The 17,046-nt window shown below is 48.2% G+C and overlaps 1 protein-coding gene across 15 annotated transcripts in view; it reads right to left on the reverse strand.

Moving 5' to 3' along the window:
• Positions 1–17,046, reverse strand: part of Fbxw4 (F-box and WD repeat domain containing 4) — an 89,253-nt gene that overhangs the window by 9,622 nt on the left and 62,585 nt on the right. For 14 of the 15 annotated variants that reach the window (XR_010053929.1, XR_010053930.1, XR_005487442.2 and 11 more), the window contains one exon: positions 3,170–3,235. Coding sequence is in view for 9 of the 15 variants with exons in the window: in XM_039080412.2 (XP_038936340.1) it covers positions 3,170–3,235 (66 nt within the window). In the remaining 6 variants the exon portion in view is untranslated. Of the gene's footprint in view, positions 1–3,169; positions 3,236–5,936; positions 6,000–17,046 lie in introns of those variants that run through there. The other variant, XM_039080409.2, reaches the window with a different exon arrangement.

Consider the following 17,046-nt stretch of genomic DNA (forward strand, 5'->3'; position numbering starts at 1 on the left):
CTGGGGATTTAGCTCAGTGGTAGAGCGCTTACCTAGGAAGTGCAAGGCCCTGGGTTCGGTCCCCAGCTCCAAAAAAAAAAAAAAAAAAAAAAAAAAAAAGAACCAAAAAAAAAAAAAAAATGATCCTGGAGCCAGCATGTGGCCAACTCCAGAGAGCACCGCTGACCCACCATTCATGTTCCTTCCTGTTAACCTGATTCTGCAACACCCGCCTTTCTCTCTGCCAGTACTGTTATGTCTAGGGGAAGCTGGCTCTTCTCAAGCCAGAGGAGAGTACAATGGCTTCTTCGTCTTTGCCTCTTGCCAGGGTTTGGTTTAGGATGAGGCCTTGAGTGTAGTTTTGACAATTAGATGTGAGAGAAATCCACTCAGCATTCCTGGGAGAGGCTCTTTCATTGTAAAATGGTCACAGGGTCACACAGGTCTTCCTTCTACTTTTGAGTGCTGTTTTATGAGTTGGTGGCACTGTTGTCAACAGGCCTGAATGCAGGGGCAGAAGCCACCATAACTGCAGTGACAGGGGAAGCTGAGTGAGGATGGCCCTTCTAGGTCTGGAGCCACCCAACTTTTCTGGGCCCTTTGGCATCTTCGATTATAATTCCACTGTTGTTTGAGCTGTTTGAATTAGATTTTCATTAGTTAGAGCCTAAAGCTACGGTTAACTGATGAACTCTGTTTATGAAGAATAACTAAGGAATAAAATGGTGGGCCTGGGAAAAAGAAGACTCTGGAGGAGCAGGCACAAGGTTTCCAGACAGCTGGAGGCCTGTCCTACAGGAGAGAGATTCAGCTTGCTTTCTCTCTGGGTGCACAGATCCAGGAGACAATGGACCTCAATAAAGAGTGGGCATTCCGGTCCTCAGAGCTAAATAGAGAGACAACGTAGTTTGGGAAGATTCTGAGCCTCCTATCCCTGTTCTCAGATTTACCATAGAATGTAGAAGAAATGCTCAATGAAGTGTTGAGAATCCCCTAGAGAGAGTAGTTGTGGGACATTTGCTTCAGAAAGAAGTCATGAGGAGATGGGGCTAGAGAACCTGATGGACTCTTATTCTTGCCCTGCAGTGTGACACTTAAAGCTCAGGGCTCGCTGAAGAGTTTGAGATGTGCCACAGCTGACTAGAGGGAAAATCAGTAGTTTAGACTAGATCAAAATTTTAAGTTTGAAGGCTGAGAAGTGGCTCAACAAGAACACTGCTGCTCTTCCAGAGAACCCAGGTTCTGCCCCCAGCATCCTCCTGGCCACTCACAGCCATCCAGAACTGCGGTTACAGGGGACCCACACCTTCTTCTGGCCTCTGCAGACACCAAGCACACATGCAGTGCACAGGCAAATGCACACAGGCAAGCACATTCACATAAACTGAAAACGTTTCTTAGTTTAAAATTTGTTCTACAGAAGACACTAAATTAAAAGGACCAAAGACAAGGTCTAGAAGATATTGTAAATCACATATCTGACAACGAACTACTTCTACACTGCAGAAAGCTCCAAGTCTGACAGTAGAAAAACAGTGTTATGGCCATGGACTTGGGCGTTACATGGGCATTTTGCTAACCAGGATGGACAGACGGCAAACAAGCAATGAACACAGGTTCAGCATCATCAGCTATCAGAAAAGACAAATTAAAGTCATGATATCACACCAGAGCAGCTAAACTGAAAAACAGCGACAATAGCAAAACACTGGTCAAGGTGTAAAGACGGACCCTGCCGGGAAGACACCACATGATAAAGATGTGCCTAAAACAGTTTGGTAAGTAAACAAAAGTCTAAGCAGTTGTCTTCCTTGGCACGCGCCCCAGAAAAATGGAAGTGTACGGTCAGTTTAAAGTCTATGCATAACTGCTCGTAACAACTCGATGTCCCTGAGTGGGTGACTTCTCCAATGGAGAGGAGCCTCGTAGCATCGATGAACTATATGGACTACACTCGAGAATGAAAGGGAATGAGGGTCTGACATGTATATATGACATGCTAGCGGTCTCACTGCAGTATGCTGAGGTTTTAAAAGACTAGTCTTTTATTTTGTTTTTTTTCTGAGACAGAGTCTCACTATGTAGCTTTGGCTGGCTTGGAACTCACTCTGTAGACTAGGCTGGCCTTGAACTCATAAATATCTGCCTGTCTCTGTATTTCTTGTCCTGGATCAAAGATCTGTGCCTCCATGCCTGGCACTACGAAGCTACTCTTAAAAGGTAACAGACTGGGGCTGGGGATTTAGCTCAGTGGTAGAGCGCTTACCTAGGAAGCGCAAGGCCCTGGGTTCGGTCCCCAGCTCCGAAAAAAAAGAACCAAAAAAAAAAAAAAAAGGTAACAGACTACATGATTCTATTTATAGCATATCCTCAAAATACACAATTAGAGGCAGAGAGCATCTAAGTGGTTGTGTGTGTTAGAGAAGGTGCAGGGCCGACTGTGAAGGGTGTCTAAGGAGTCTCTGACTGTGGTGGTGTACAGGAAAAGCCTATGGATTCCACTGCCAGTCCTCTGCTTCTGACACAATATTATACAAATGCTATTCAAGTGCCCTTCTGATCTCTTTGTAACATCCTATGAATATAGAATTATTTCAAAATAAAAGTTTTTGGTTGAAAAAAACTAACAAAACTAAACCAGTACAGCAGACAATTCAAGAGAATGCATTAAGCTTGCTGACTGGAGAACTGTGAAGAAAACCTGGTTGTATCTTAATTGCCCTACACAATTATTTAATGGAACCGCTGAATTTTTTTTTTTTTTTTTTTTGGTTCTTTTTTTCGGAGCTGGGGACCGAACCCAAGGCCTTGCGCTTGCTAGGCAAGCGCTCTACCACTGAGCTAAATCCCCAACCCCGAAATTTTTTATGGTATAAAAATTCCCATCCAAGTATAGATTACACAGCAGGAACTCCTCAGAAAAGATATATTAAATCCAAGTAGCCACTCTCAATTGTACAGGAACACACTCACCTGTCCCAGGTGATTTCAGGGGTCTCCTCAAGCTAACCTCAAATAAATCCCCAAGAAGCGCTGCAGCAGTTGGGGGTGGCAGATGGCATTTCTCCCGCCTCCTCTGGCACCACCAGGCTAACTGAGGCAGGGGGTGGTTAGCTAGCTCTTCTTTTGTCTTCCAGATGCCCTAGCCCTGCCCCCACTGAATGCCACTGTGGGCTGAGGAATCTCTTACCTGGTGAGGTCCCAGATTCTCAGAGGTGAGAAGTGCCCACAACAAGCTGTTCCAGTCACAAAAGAGCTGCCAAACAAAAGGAGAACAGAGTCAGGGCCGGCTTGTCAGAACTTGTGGCGGAAATGGCTACACATTAGAAATGCTGGGCTCTTTGCCCAGGGATCATGGGGTTAAGCCAGACAAGGAAACATTGAGAGGGAATGAGGAAGTATCACAGTCTACGACAACTTGGTGTGATGCAAACAGAGGTGCTACCTTCCGAGGCTGTCTGACTAGAGGCTGTGGCGCTGCCACCGTGGATGTCCTTGCTCTTTGGACTGGGACATGTCACCTCTGACCACAGAAGCAGCAGACCTCTGCATGGGCAGCTCTGAGCCCAAGGCAGTGCAAGCTTATGAGAATGTACCTGCACGAGGCTTGGGAGCTCAGTGCTCTAAGACCTCTCCTACTGGGACTGACCAGTGATACCCCAATCAGCTGGAGACTTTCCAGAAGGATATAAGAGTTGGGAGACCAGGGGCTGGAGAGACGGCTCAGCAGTTAAGGGCACTGACTGCTCTGCTAGAGGTCCTGAGTTCAATTCCCAGCAGCCACATGGTGGCTCACACCATCTGTAATGGGATCCGATGCCCTCTTCTGGTGTGTCTGAAGACAACGACAGTGGACTCAAATAAATCTTACAAAAAAAAAAAAAAGTCACATATCAGGGGGAAAAAAAAGAGAGAGCTGGGAAACCTTAGGCATGGTGGTGCATGCCTTTAATCCCAGCACTAAAAAGGCAGAGGCAGGTGAATCTCTTGAGTTCGAAGCCAGAACTCAGGCTAGTTTATAAAAGAGAAACCCTGTCTCAATCCCCCGCCCCACCCCAAATAATTGGAAGACTCTGACAAAGTTGTATAAACAGGGTCAATGGGGAAAGTGAGTGCATCTCCAAGAGTATACTGTAGCTTCCAGGGAGTGGGCCAAGAAGCCAGGCCTGCTGAGGAAGGAGATATGTGGCGGGAAGTGTCTCTCAGAATGGTCAACATAGGCAGCCTGCATGGTTTCCTGCTGCCGAGGCTCAAGCACTATGGGAAGGAAGGATGGGTATGGTGAGAGCTTGAACATCTGAGCTAGAGCAGACTTTCCTCAGCACTGGGGAGGGTGGGAGCGGAAACCTTAGGAAACCTAATGTCAATCAGTGACGTTAAAGGCACTGGGGAGGCCATGGGCCCCACATATCCTGCACTGGGGAAGGAAGACTGGATACATTAGTGGTATCTCAACCACGTAGGCAAGCAGCCCATTGGCCTGCACTGCCCAGCACCTGTACCCAGCATGTCAGTGGAGACAGAGGTCTACAGAGATGGCTCTGGAGAAGGCAGTGCCTCGAACACTACAGCTGGTGAGGAGCTAACTACCAGTTTCTGATGAGGGAAATGTCTGGGCAGGCACTGACTGGTTTAAGTTCCAAAACTATATAGACTAGTGTCCACCTGTCATCTCCAAACTGGAACAAGGCCAGACAAGACATCCAGGGGCTCTCATGCCTCAAGCCTTCCTCCAGGAATGTGACAGCATCCCAACTTCCTCTTCATCAACTGCCAGCAGCCATTCTACCATAGAGTGGCAGTGCCAGGCAGCCACCGGGCACCAAGGAACCAAACTAGAGTCAGGAGGTGCTCCTCTCCCCTTCCTCCTCCTATAGTTTTTTCTTTAGTATAATCCATTAATAACTGGTAAAGCCAATTACTGTGGGCTGGAAACATAATAGCTACTTGGAAATCACTGGAGCAGGCAATTGGGCTCTCCAGACTTTTGAGGAGTTGAGGCTAGGTGAAGGGCGCCAGCACAGACACAGGCTTCTCTCAAGGAAGTCTCTCAAGGCCTCTTGGCCACAGGCCTAAATTAGCCTCAAGGTAAATCAATAGAGAAAGATGGGGCGGGGGGGGGGGGGGGAGCCTGGAAGTTAATCCCTGCCCCTCCTGCAGCCCTGACCTCCCAGCAGGCAAAGGAGGTTGCAAACCCTTCCCAGGGACCCCAGTCCTTTGCTGGCCCTGACCATCTGCTACCAAGAAGAGGGCCCCTCTCCTCCTTATTGCCTGGACAGAGAACCTACAGCTTTCCTAAAGCCATCCTTCCCCTTTGCCTAGGTGCTGTGAGGCTAGACTGTCTCTCTGGCACTTAGGAGAACTCAGACTGCAGACAGACTGATCAGTTGGGCGACAAGCCCAATCCACAGGGTAGCCTGGGCATTAAGGGGTCGAGCTAGCTATAGATGCAGTCCCATGCTTCCTGAACTCCTCCCCACTGCTGTGGGCATGCTCTGTGTCTGCCTTCTGCCCAGTGCCTGTGGTCATTATAAAGAATGTGGCAAAAGCCATTGGCTACCCACACTTGCTAAAAGCTGGTGAGCCTGGTCAACCTAGCCCAGGGTCGCCAGCACTCAGCACCTCCCCGGCACTTCTACATTAGAGTTCCGAAAGGGCAATGGGATGGGGTGTGCCTACTGGCAGGTTCACAGCCCTTGCTCCCAAATGTAAAGTCTGTCCTGATCTCTTGCCGGCTTGGGGTCGGCCTGACATCTGTGCTTGATCTGCTCCATAGTTTCCACCATTCTGGCCTCTAGGCTAAGCTGCTGAGGTTCTCACCAATGCAGTGAAACACGTACATTCCTCCACGGCTCCTCGTAAGAGATTCCCACATGTACTCCAGTCTGGCACAGGACACTAATACAGATCCATGAAACACCAGAAAGGGCCTCCCAGAGTTGAAAGCCAATCACACAGGCACTGAAGATGGTCCTTCTGCTTCTTAAAGGAGGGTGTCCCAAACCACCAAAGACTAAAATCTGAATAACATACGACAGGTATCCATGAGTGGGGAGTAACAAGTCCCCCAGACTCCATAGGTTATATTTTTTTTCTTTTCTTTTTTTTTTTTTTTTTGGAGCTGAGGACCGAACCCAGGGCCTTGCACCAAGCGCTCTACCACTGAGCTAAATCCCCAACCCAATACTTTTTAGTTATACTTTTTAGCCACAAAGCCATGGCCATTAGTTAACCTAAAACTTGTTGGTAACTATGTACGTGAGGCAAGCCTGACATCACAGAGGCCATGAGGTGCAAAGTGGACACAGAGGCATCCAATCAAGAAAGACACTAGAAAAGTTGGGGATCCTATATGCAAGACAAAGTATAGAAAGAAAATCAGAAAAATGGAGGATGAGAAGGGTCGTTAACCCTTGTAGGTCTGAATAGTCCCACAGGTCCACAGGGACTGGCGCTATTGGAAAGTATGGCCTTGTTGGAGTAGATGCAGCCCTGTGAGAGGAAGAGTACCACTGGGTGCAGGCTTCGACACTTCAGAAGCTGAAGCCTAGTGTGTCTCATCCTCTTCCCTGTCTATGGATCCAAATGCAGAACTCTTAGCTACTTCTGCAGCACCACATCGGCCTGTATGTTAAGCCGCATGCCACCATGTCTCTCACCATGACGATAATGGACCAAGCCTCTGAACTGTCAGCCACCCCCAATAAAATGATGTCCTTTATAAGAGTTGCCGTGGTCAAGGTGTTCCTTCACAGCATGGAAACCCCGACTACGACAGCTCTGGAACTGCAGTCGCAGACAGTTATAAACTGCCCTATGTTGGGGCTGAGACCCAAGCCCTAGTCCCCTGCAAAAGCAGCGAGTGCTTCTTAATCATGGAGTCATCTTTCCAGCCCCTTTATTTTGGTTTGTTTTTGAGAGCTGACTGGGAACTCACTGTGAAGATCAGGGTGGCATCCAATCTGTGGTGTCCTCCTGCTTCTAACTCCTCATGCTGGGATTACAGGACTACACTACCTGCTGACTTCTGTGCATTTATTTAGGAGGGATTTGAACATGCGAAGATTGTGGTATTGCTTAGAGGATGGGTACTAGATCTAACCCCTCACAGACACAAGGAAATGGCTATCATTTACCATTTGTTTAGAGACAGGGTCTTTGAATGTGGCCCAGATCAGCCTTGAACTCTCAAGTCCTTCTCCTCCAGCTTCCCAAGTGTCTACTGACAAGCATGCACCGGATTACCAAGCAACTGGAACTTACTGAGTGCCTACTATGTGTCAAGTGGCGAGGACGTACATTAGCATTCCCCACACATCGGGATGCTCAGCTGAGTAACACTGCAATAAGCAGCAGTAATAGGACTGGCCCTCTGAATTCCAGAGTCCATTATATCACCCCACAAACTTTCCTGGGAGATATGTTTCAAGTTAATGTTGTTTGGGCTCCCAGCATGTAGTACAGCGCCTAGAAATGTCTCCAAGCTTCTTGAATGACAGTGTGAATGAATCAAGAAGTTGAACAAACGGTTGTATCTGGGGGAGGAAAGAACACCCTGGCCTCAGACAGGCAGCGGCAGAAGTAGCTGGGCTCAGCAGCTGCGCCGAGGCTGGCCAGAGCCGCCCAGCTGGACTAGGCCCCAGCAGCCTGAGCCCAGGCTGACACACTTTGGCAAGGGAGGCCACCAGAGCTGTCACCTCATTCACCAGCATGCCCATCAAGTGTATTCAGTTCTCTTCAACCCGCATTGGCATTTTAATTACTGTTGGGTAAACTAATTTGTACAAATGAAGGCCAGGCTGCCTAATAGAATATGCAAGCTCTCTGACCTCTGACAGGCACTGACACAAGATACAAAGGAAGCCAAGGAAGGCTTTTTATCTGAGCCTTATTACTCTCTATTACTCCAATTAGTCAGGCTCCAGTGCTCCTAATTGGAGGAAAAATTGCAATTAAATCAATTTTTGATGGGCTGCAAGTGGGCTCCTGAACCGCCCTGCTTGTGAAACACTGATATTATAGCAGCAAAGGTCACGGGCCTCATAGGCACCTGGGCCCCACCCCTGATTTCTCTTGGCCCCTTCCTTAAATACTTCAAGGAAACCCCTGCCCCTCCACTGGCCTGGCTAGTATGGGCGGGAAAAAGGGAGTCATTAGAACATGTCAGATCTCATTGCTTTGTTACCGTCTGCTAACCTCCACCATGACATCATTTCAGCGTAAATTCCAAAGCATGCATACAGTGCAAAGTTCACACAGACTCACTCAGCGAGGGAAAGCAGGGGCTATAGTGACAGCATTGCACGGACAGGACCAGTGAAGTGGTCACAGGAGGTCAAGAGAAGTCAAGAAGGGGAAAGATGGAGGCAGGCAACAGGTGAAAGTGAGGTGCGCGGCTGCAATCGACAGGGAAGCTTGGTCAACAGAGACCAAGAGGAGGTCAGAGTGTGCGGGTGTGGGTGCGGGTGCGGGTGTGTGCGTGTGTGTGTGTGTGTTGTTAGCACACATGCCCACCTGCGGCCGGGGAAGCACCCGTTGCTGGACGTGTGCCATGCCTGTGGAGGCTGGGAGCTTACAGCAACCTACTGTCCAGAGTAGCATGTCTAGGAGGAAGGAGGAGGGCAGTGTCCAGAGAAGAAAACACAACTTTGTTCATCAAACTAGAGGAAATAGAACGAAAAGGACGGTCTGATGTCTGAGTAAAGCTTAAGGCAAACAAACATAAGGTCTGTTTCATACAGAAACTGGAATAACTCCTTCAAAAAGAGAATGAAGACAGACAAACTCACAAGTTCAGCCAATTTGGGCTAGCAAGATGGCTGTGCACGCCTGACAACCTGAGTTCCCTTCTTGGAACCAACTGAAAATCTGGATGCAGTGACCGGCATCTCTAATCCCAGCATTCCTATGGTGAGGTGGAGACAGGAGAATCACAAGGATGCTCACGGGCCAGCCAGTATGAAGTGCACAGAACAGAAGAAATAACAGAGATCCTGCTGAACAAAGTGGGAGAGAGAACAGACTCCCGAAAGTAGACATACACACACTCTCACACACACACATACACTCACACACTCACACTCACACACACTCACTCACACACTCACTCACACACACACTCACACACTCACTCACTCACACACACTCACACACACTCACACTCACACACACTCACACACACTCACACTCACACACACTCACACACACTCACACACTCACACACACTCACACACACAAATGACATTTGCATGCTTACACACAGACACACACAATAGTAACTACAACAACAAGAATAATTTTTTTTAAGAAGAGGTTCAGACAACTCCACGGATGGTTGGATAATTAGAAAAGGACATGCTTTGCCTTCAAGGGGTCAAGACCAAAACCGTGAGTTAAACACAATATTCCAAAGAGTACAGGTAGATGCTTGTTATGTGAGAGAGAAAACAGGGTACAAATGACATTGCTCCAAGAAATTAAAAGGCAGTGGTAAGAGAAAACACACTATAATGCTAAGGAGACTGTGCATGGGCAATGACTGCAATTCTTCCCAAGCTTTCTTTGTGATTTCAGATATTTTTTTTAACAAGTGTTGCTTTTAAAAGAGAAAAACACAGCTGGAAGTGGTGGCTCACACCTTTAATCACAGCACTTGGGAAGGAGAGGTAAATTGATATCTGAGTTCAAGGCCAGCCTGGTCTAAGTAGTGAATCCAGGACAGCCAGAGGTACAAGGTGAGGCCCTACCTGAGAAACAAACAAATTTAAAGGGAAGACACATTAGCTTTTGTAAGAAAAGACAACGCCTAGATAATCTTGTCCAAGCTTCATGGCCAGAACAGGTGGGCAGTATCTGCCAACAGCAGCCTCCATGCACCTTAGCTGAAGCATCAGGACCAACCAATACTCAAAGTCAGGCAAGAAAGCCCTAGAGAGATGGGCATGGTAGTGCACACCTTTAATCCCAGTACTCGGTAGGGAGAGGCAGATAGAGTTTGAGGTCTGCCTGGTCAAATTGCAAATCCCAGACAAGGTAAGGATATACAGCCTCAAAGACAAAACGAAACTGGTCATGTCTAGACTTGCTCCATCAGCCTCTTCTCTCAACTTGGCCCTGGCTAGCAGGAGGCAAGACTGACTCCTGCTGCCCGCTGCTACAGAGGTCTGGAACAACTGTCCCAGTCATGCTCACACTGATACACACCTCTCTAGCCATGGGAATCAGGGCAGGATGGTGCCTAGAAGGTCAGAGCTAGATAAAGTGGCCACCGCCTCATTTCTGGATGATACTAGATATATTTAACCTCTTGAAAACCAATTGTAGGCATGGTTTGCCTGTCTTACAAAGGGATCGCATCTGCTGGAATTCACATTCACCTGTGAGGTGTTAGAGGAGAAACTTGACCCAAATCCAGTGTTGAAAGGTGGGACCTTCGAAAAACGATTAGGATTAGGTCGTTAGTGTGGGGCCCACAATGGAATCAGAGGGAGGCTTCCTATGGCAAGACAGAGAGAGGGAGAAAGGAAAAACAGGAAGAGGAGAGAGAAAGGGAGGGAGAGGTGAGGGAGGGACATGAGAAAGAGACGAGCTCGTTTCTGGTCTCTTGCTGTGTGCTTCATGTACCACCTCAGAACTCGATGGCATGAAGGCCATCATCAGACACGGCCTCAACCATTCCTGGAGCTCCCAGGAATCTCAATCAAAATGAACCTCTTTTCCTTATGGAGTGATCACAGCTGAGTTAGTCCATGACAACAGTGAAAGACAAACAAGCAAACCTAGTTTCTTCATCTGTGAACTAGGAATGAAAGAAGGTCACAGGCTTGTCGCATGAATTCTCTGGCACATATATCTAGCACATATAACACAGGAGCACCCACGAATGTTATTGTTAAGACCAATGGGACATGTTACTAAATAGGCATCACAAAAAGCTTTCATTTCTAGCAGGAGACATTTTCCCTTTTGGACAGGTTCGCTTAGCATCATGGTAGCCATTGTCAAGCCTGATACGGGGCTGCTAACATCCCCTGGCACTGGTGGCTCAGCGTGTGCCGATATTTTAAGAACTGAGCACAGACGGCTCTGGTATTTTCTCAGGTTTGTGGCAATCATTTGAATGGGGTGTGGGACGAGACGGTAACAAGAACTACTTGGGTCCACTGTGGCTCCACAGACAAGTACAAGGAAAACAGAGCTAAACAGAGAGTTGTAGAGTTAAGACAGATCCACTCAAACATCCAACAAGCCATAGAGGGACTCTGACCCTTGGCTTAATTTAGATTTGGTAGTAGCACTAAGTGGCCGGAAGGCCAATATTGAAGAGAAGTGGGGCCCATCAGAGTCAACCCCAAGGCCCCATACCCTGACCTGTGCCGGCAGGCTCAGAGCCCGTGAAGCTGTCAAGTCCCAGGAAATCTCAGGCTTTTATTGCTTTCTCACTATTTCATTGAGACCCCTAGGCCATTATTTTCACATACACATATCAAAGTGTAACAGGAAGTTTCTTGGCAGGAACAAAGAATAAAGAGCCACTGCATCCACTGCATTCACTGTATTTACTGCATCCACTGCATCCACTGTATCCACTACATCCACTGTGTCCACTACATCCACTGCATTCACTGTATTTACTGCATCCACTGCATCCACTGTATCCACTGCATCCACTGTATCCACTACATCCACTGCATCTACTGCATCCACTGTATCCACTGCATTCACTGCATCCACTACATCCACTATATCCACTGCATCCACTATATCCACTGTATCCACTGCATCCACTATATCCACTGTATCCACTGCATCCACTATATCCACTGCATCCACTGTATCCACTGTATTCACTGTATGAGTGAATGCCTTCCTTACCCGTGACTCTAAACAAAACCAAAACTATTGCAGGGCTTCAGAAGACAGGCCCTAAGGACAAGCAGTAAGAGAGTCCTGCAGTGCACCAAGCAAACTGGGGAAGTCACCAAAGGGGGTGACTTGTGGATTCACAACCATGACCTGCATCCTTGACTATTGTCTTTCCATCACAACAGAGCGTAGCTGGAACTGACCCAGAAACTTCCTCCCTGCTGGCTAGCTCTCATAGTGCTGAAAGGTAACTGGCAGAAAGAGTCATCCATGGACTTACCTAGTAACAGATCCCGCATGCGGATGCTGACCTACTGGGCAAGATGTACACATCTGCCCTCTGATTGGATCTAAGGTCTGATTCACAAGTGGGTCTCATCCTTAGCCCTGGAAAAAGCCCTGGGCTGGGGAGGTCATGGGCCCTAGAAGGGGACCCATTCTTGATGTTTGGCTAAATAGACAGGTTGTCACACTGCTTTCCAAAGGTGTTGTTTACACTCGTAGATTAGTGCTGCTCTCGGCCTTGGTCAGAGAAGCTCCTTTCTTGCAGCAGGCAGTGGTTAAGCACCAAGAATAAGTGACCATTGAGTGCTTAGCCCTTAAGGAGACCCCCCCCCCCATAAGGCAATGAACACTGAAGAAGAAGGGCAAACAAATCTAAGAGTCAGAAGATTAAGAGAAACTGTCAAGTGCTGTCCTTTGGACATGACACAGCAATTGCACTCGTGAACTAAGAGCTGCAGTTACCTAAACAAGACCAAACCAGTTAGTAATCCTTGCATGGACATGAGAGGGGCCCTGGCGTGTCACTTCTAGCTGAGAACTTCTGGCAGTTGATGGCTGCTGGGGAAGGGGAGTCATCTTTCTTTGAAGAGTGTGACCACAGGTAGGTCACCTGTGCATACCTGGATGTTGGTGAGGTGATAAAAAGAGCCTGTGAGGAGATGCACGCCTTTAATCTCAGCATTCTGGAAGCAGAGGCATGTGAGTCTCTGTGGGCTCAAGGCCAGCCTGGTCTACAGAACAGTTTCTAGGCCAGCCAGAGCTACAGGCTGAGAATCCTGTCTCTAGAAAGGAAAAGGAGGAGAATATGAAGGTGGGAGGGGCACATGGGGGCTCTGGACAGGATAGGTCAAAGGGTCACGTGTACATTGTCTAGCAGAGCTATAGAAATAAGATTCTTGAAAAAATATACATATACGTGCGCGCGCGTGTGTGTGTGTGTAAAGCCTATTCCTCAAAAAAAAAAAGAGAACTCTGCTTGTAAAGGAATACTCCTCCATTTATAGGGAAACATCACTGGTAGATGATAACGTTCATTGGTAGACAGTGCATGTTGGCTGGGGTATTCATTTTTAGGACTGCTCATTTGTATAAGAGTGTCCCATTTGTAGAAGGGTGCTTATTGTGGGGGAACTGTTCTTTTACAAGAGTGTGCTCCATTTGTAGAAAAGGATGAGCTAGAGAGATGGCTCAATGGTTAAGAGCACTGACTGCTCTTCCAGAGGCCTGAGTTCAATTCCCAGCACCCACAAGGTGGCTCACAACTGTCTGTAAGTCCAGTTCCAGGGGATCCAAAGCGCTCACACAGACATGCATGCAAGCAAAAGACCAATGTACTTAAAATAAAATTAAAAGTTTAAAACACATTTGCATATCTGAAACCAAACAACTATAATCTTTTTATGACACTTCCCCAGCAATTGATTCCCTTGCTCCAACTTATTTTTTTTTTTTTTGGTTCTTTTTTTTTTTTTTTTTTTTTTTTTTTTTCGGAGCTGGGGACCGAACCCAGGGCCTTGCGCTTCCTAGGTAAGCACTCTACCACTGAGCTAAATCCCCAGCCCCTCCAACTTATTTTTTCCTCCTCTCCTGAGTCAAAACCAAAACCAAGGGGGAAGAGTGATCATACGCGAACAAACTCAAATGTCCTTGTTCATAGTCTCTCTCTTTCACGCACACACACACGCATACACGCGCACGCACTGCGACTCGTCCCTATAAAAATTCCAGTATTTGAGAGGCTGAAGTAGGAGGATCGCCATAGGTATGAGGTCTGCTTTGGGCAACATAGTGAGCTCCAGGGCAGCCTGGAGTACACACGTCCGTCTTGTCTCAAAACGCAGTGGGGCAGGGAGGCAGAAGAGACAGCTCAGTGGTTAAGAGTGCACACTGCTCTTCCGAGGTCCTGAGTTCGGTTCCCAGCATCCTTGTCAGGTAGCTTACAACCACCTATCACTCTAAGAGGATGAAGTACCTGTGGCCTCTGCAGGTGGCTGCATGCGTGTGCACATACATGCATATGCACATGCACGTAATTCAAATATGTTCCTCTATATTCCTGCTTGGAGCTTTGTCTAGAGCCTTCCTCTCATACCTGTAACAGTGTGAAGAATCCCAGCCTGTAGGAAGGAATTTCCCTCACCTACGGCCCCTTTGGTAAGCAAACAACTTGGAATAGTTGATTTCTTGGAAGAGCCTACCCCTTGACATTCAATTTGACTTCTTAGGAACACTGGAATGAAGGCCAAATACATCTTGGGCCACAGGGAATCACTGGAGACAAGAGCAGGGACTGACTCAGTGCCACAGCCACCATCAGTGCCATCAACCCGCAGTAAAAAGTAGTAAGATACAGGGTCGGGTGGGCTGTGAGGCCTTCATCGCCTGTGATCGAGACAGACAGACATATGCACTGGGAAACCGGTGTCCTGACTCACCTCCCTCCCTGCTAGCTCCTCCAGCCTGTGCTTCTCAATAACTGGGGAGGGCAAAACTCTGCAAACCAGAGCTTCCTGTACAGGCATGGTATCATCCAAGCCAGGTACCAAGACAGCACGCCCAAACCTCTGGTTTCTTACCTGCTCAGTCTCCTCTCACCTCATTTCTACCCTAGTAACACAGGAACAATGCTACAGAGAGTAGCATGTCTACCTTTCAATCCCACTGAACCGTTCCAGCCCAAAGCCACTAGGTGGCTGCTGGCATTCAGCCTCCATTGCCAACTGTCTGAGGTGGGCAGCTATGCTGTGGCTCAATTCCCAGCACTGCTATTTGGCTCCTGGAAGGAGAGAAAACATGGCTTGGTGACAGCCTTGGAAAGAGCTGCTCAACTAGTTGAGCTGTCCTGGCCTTACCACCCTTCACTGAGAAGATACATGTGTACACACGCACACGCACGCATACACGCACACCCGCACACCTGTGCGCACACACACACACGCACATACACAGCCTCATTTATTCCCCTCGGTAAGGGGTGCCCTGGCTGTTGCACACACACACGCATGCACACACGCACACACGCACGCACGGTACTTGCTGTTCACTGGTGTCTGTGGATGTATGCTTGGTCCCCCACATGAACAAACTCCACCCACACCCTGTAGATGCATTGTGCCCACAGGAGTCTCTATGGCAAAGTCACCAGGCAGTTGTGATTTTTGCACCAGCCCAGGTGTTAAGCCTGCTCCTCCTCCCCTTTGGTCTGTCTGTCCTGCGTTTGCCCTCCCAGGGTAAAGTGCTTTCAGGCCACACAATGAGCAGAAGGAGGAGAGACACTTCTATTGAGGAAGGCGGTTTGTTGTTTCATCCCTAAAGGGGACTGGAGTGGGGAGTAGGGGGCAACGACACACAAAATTTCTAATAAGCAGTTTCTGTCCTCAAAGCTAAAATGATTTTCTTTAATTGGTGGGAACAGTTTACTGTGGGGTCTCGGCCCTCCCCACCCCAGCCTAATTGACTTACTGAAGTTTAACAGGGGCTTTCACCTGGAGAGATTGCAATTACTCCCCACGGCCCACATTCGTACCTGGGCTTTCCCCACAGGAGGCCTTTGTCCCCCTAAATACAGCAGTGACACAAATGTCCTCAGCAGCAGGGGAACGCAGGCAAGTGGTAATTTTCAGCCCAACGCAATTAGCTGAGGGCTTTTCAGCCTTGCCAGTGAATGGTGGGGAGACTGCGGCATGTGAGAACAGTGAGTGGGCTGCTTGCTCTGTGCAAGCCAAACAAAAGAGGTCTCTGAATTGAGCCCTGTGGTGAGCTGGACCAGAGCTGGTAGGCCAGCTGGGACTGGGGCCTGGACAAGGGAGGAAAGGTGCTACCATCCACCACTCCCGTGGGTACCCACGTAGTCAGTCTTCAGGCGGCTCAGAGCTCCAAGTAGTTTCCTTGTGCTTGGCACTGCATCGCACCATGGAGCAAACAGGCTGGGGTGGCCTGAGCCGAGGAGCAGAGGCAGCAGCAGGGCCAGAGCCTATCTGCTTAGCTTCCCAGCCAAATGACGAGTTCACATTGTGTGGGGCTTTCCGAAGCACCACAGAATCAGGGAGCTTTACAAAGAAACTCTCCTGTGAGCTGAAAACTAGGGAGACCCAGGGGCTTCTGTGACCCCGAACTCTACCTCTGCCAACACAGTTGCTTCTATCTGGTAGAACAAGGAAACAGCTCTTTGTTAGGACGGGGTCTCAAGGCTGGGCACACAAGGTGGAGCAGCATGCAGACGGCTGGGGCATTGAAAGCTGCAAACCCCAACATTTTGTTATTTACTGAAAGAAGCTGTTTCTAGTCTGGTATAGCTTAACCTTTAGCACACACCTTTAATCCCTCTGGCTGGAATACAGACAAGTCCTTAGTGTACACCTTTAATCCAAAACAACCAAGGTAAAGTTAGTCTGTAGAAGGAAGCACCCATGTTTGGAAGTGATGTCTAATTGAGTGGCAGACAAAGTAACGAGTCAAAGAAAGATCTGACAGAGTAGGCTACGCCCAACTCACACGAGCAGAGAGAACAGAGAAGAAAGGAACACTACTTAAGAGAGCAATGCAGAGAGAGGAAGAAGATTAGAACAGATTGCCAGAACTAGTTTGAGGCCAAGCAGTACAAAAGGTCAGAGGCTGAGATAGAAGCCAGATTGAATCAGTCAGCTTGGAGAGGAGTTTGAGCCAGAAAAAGGCTGAGTTGAACCAGCCAGCCAGAGTTCAGAAAGAACTAGAAGTGGTGAGCTTATTCAGCAGTAAGTCTCAAAGGCTGAAAACATTCTAGGCCTAGATTAGATTGTACAGAGGCTAGAAGCTTCCAGGGCTACGCCCAGGTAAGCAGACAGAGGGGAGACAGCAACTACTTCAGTTGAATAAAAGTTACATTGACAGCCAGAGAATGCAAAGGCTGGCAGACGGCTTCAGGATGGGTGCTGGGAT

The sequence above is a fragment of the Rattus norvegicus genome, chromosome 1 (genome assembly GCF_036323735.1).
Source record: "Rattus norvegicus strain BN/NHsdMcwi chromosome 1, GRCr8, whole genome shotgun sequence".
NCBI lineage: Eukaryota > Metazoa > Chordata > Mammalia > Rodentia > Muridae > Rattus > Rattus norvegicus.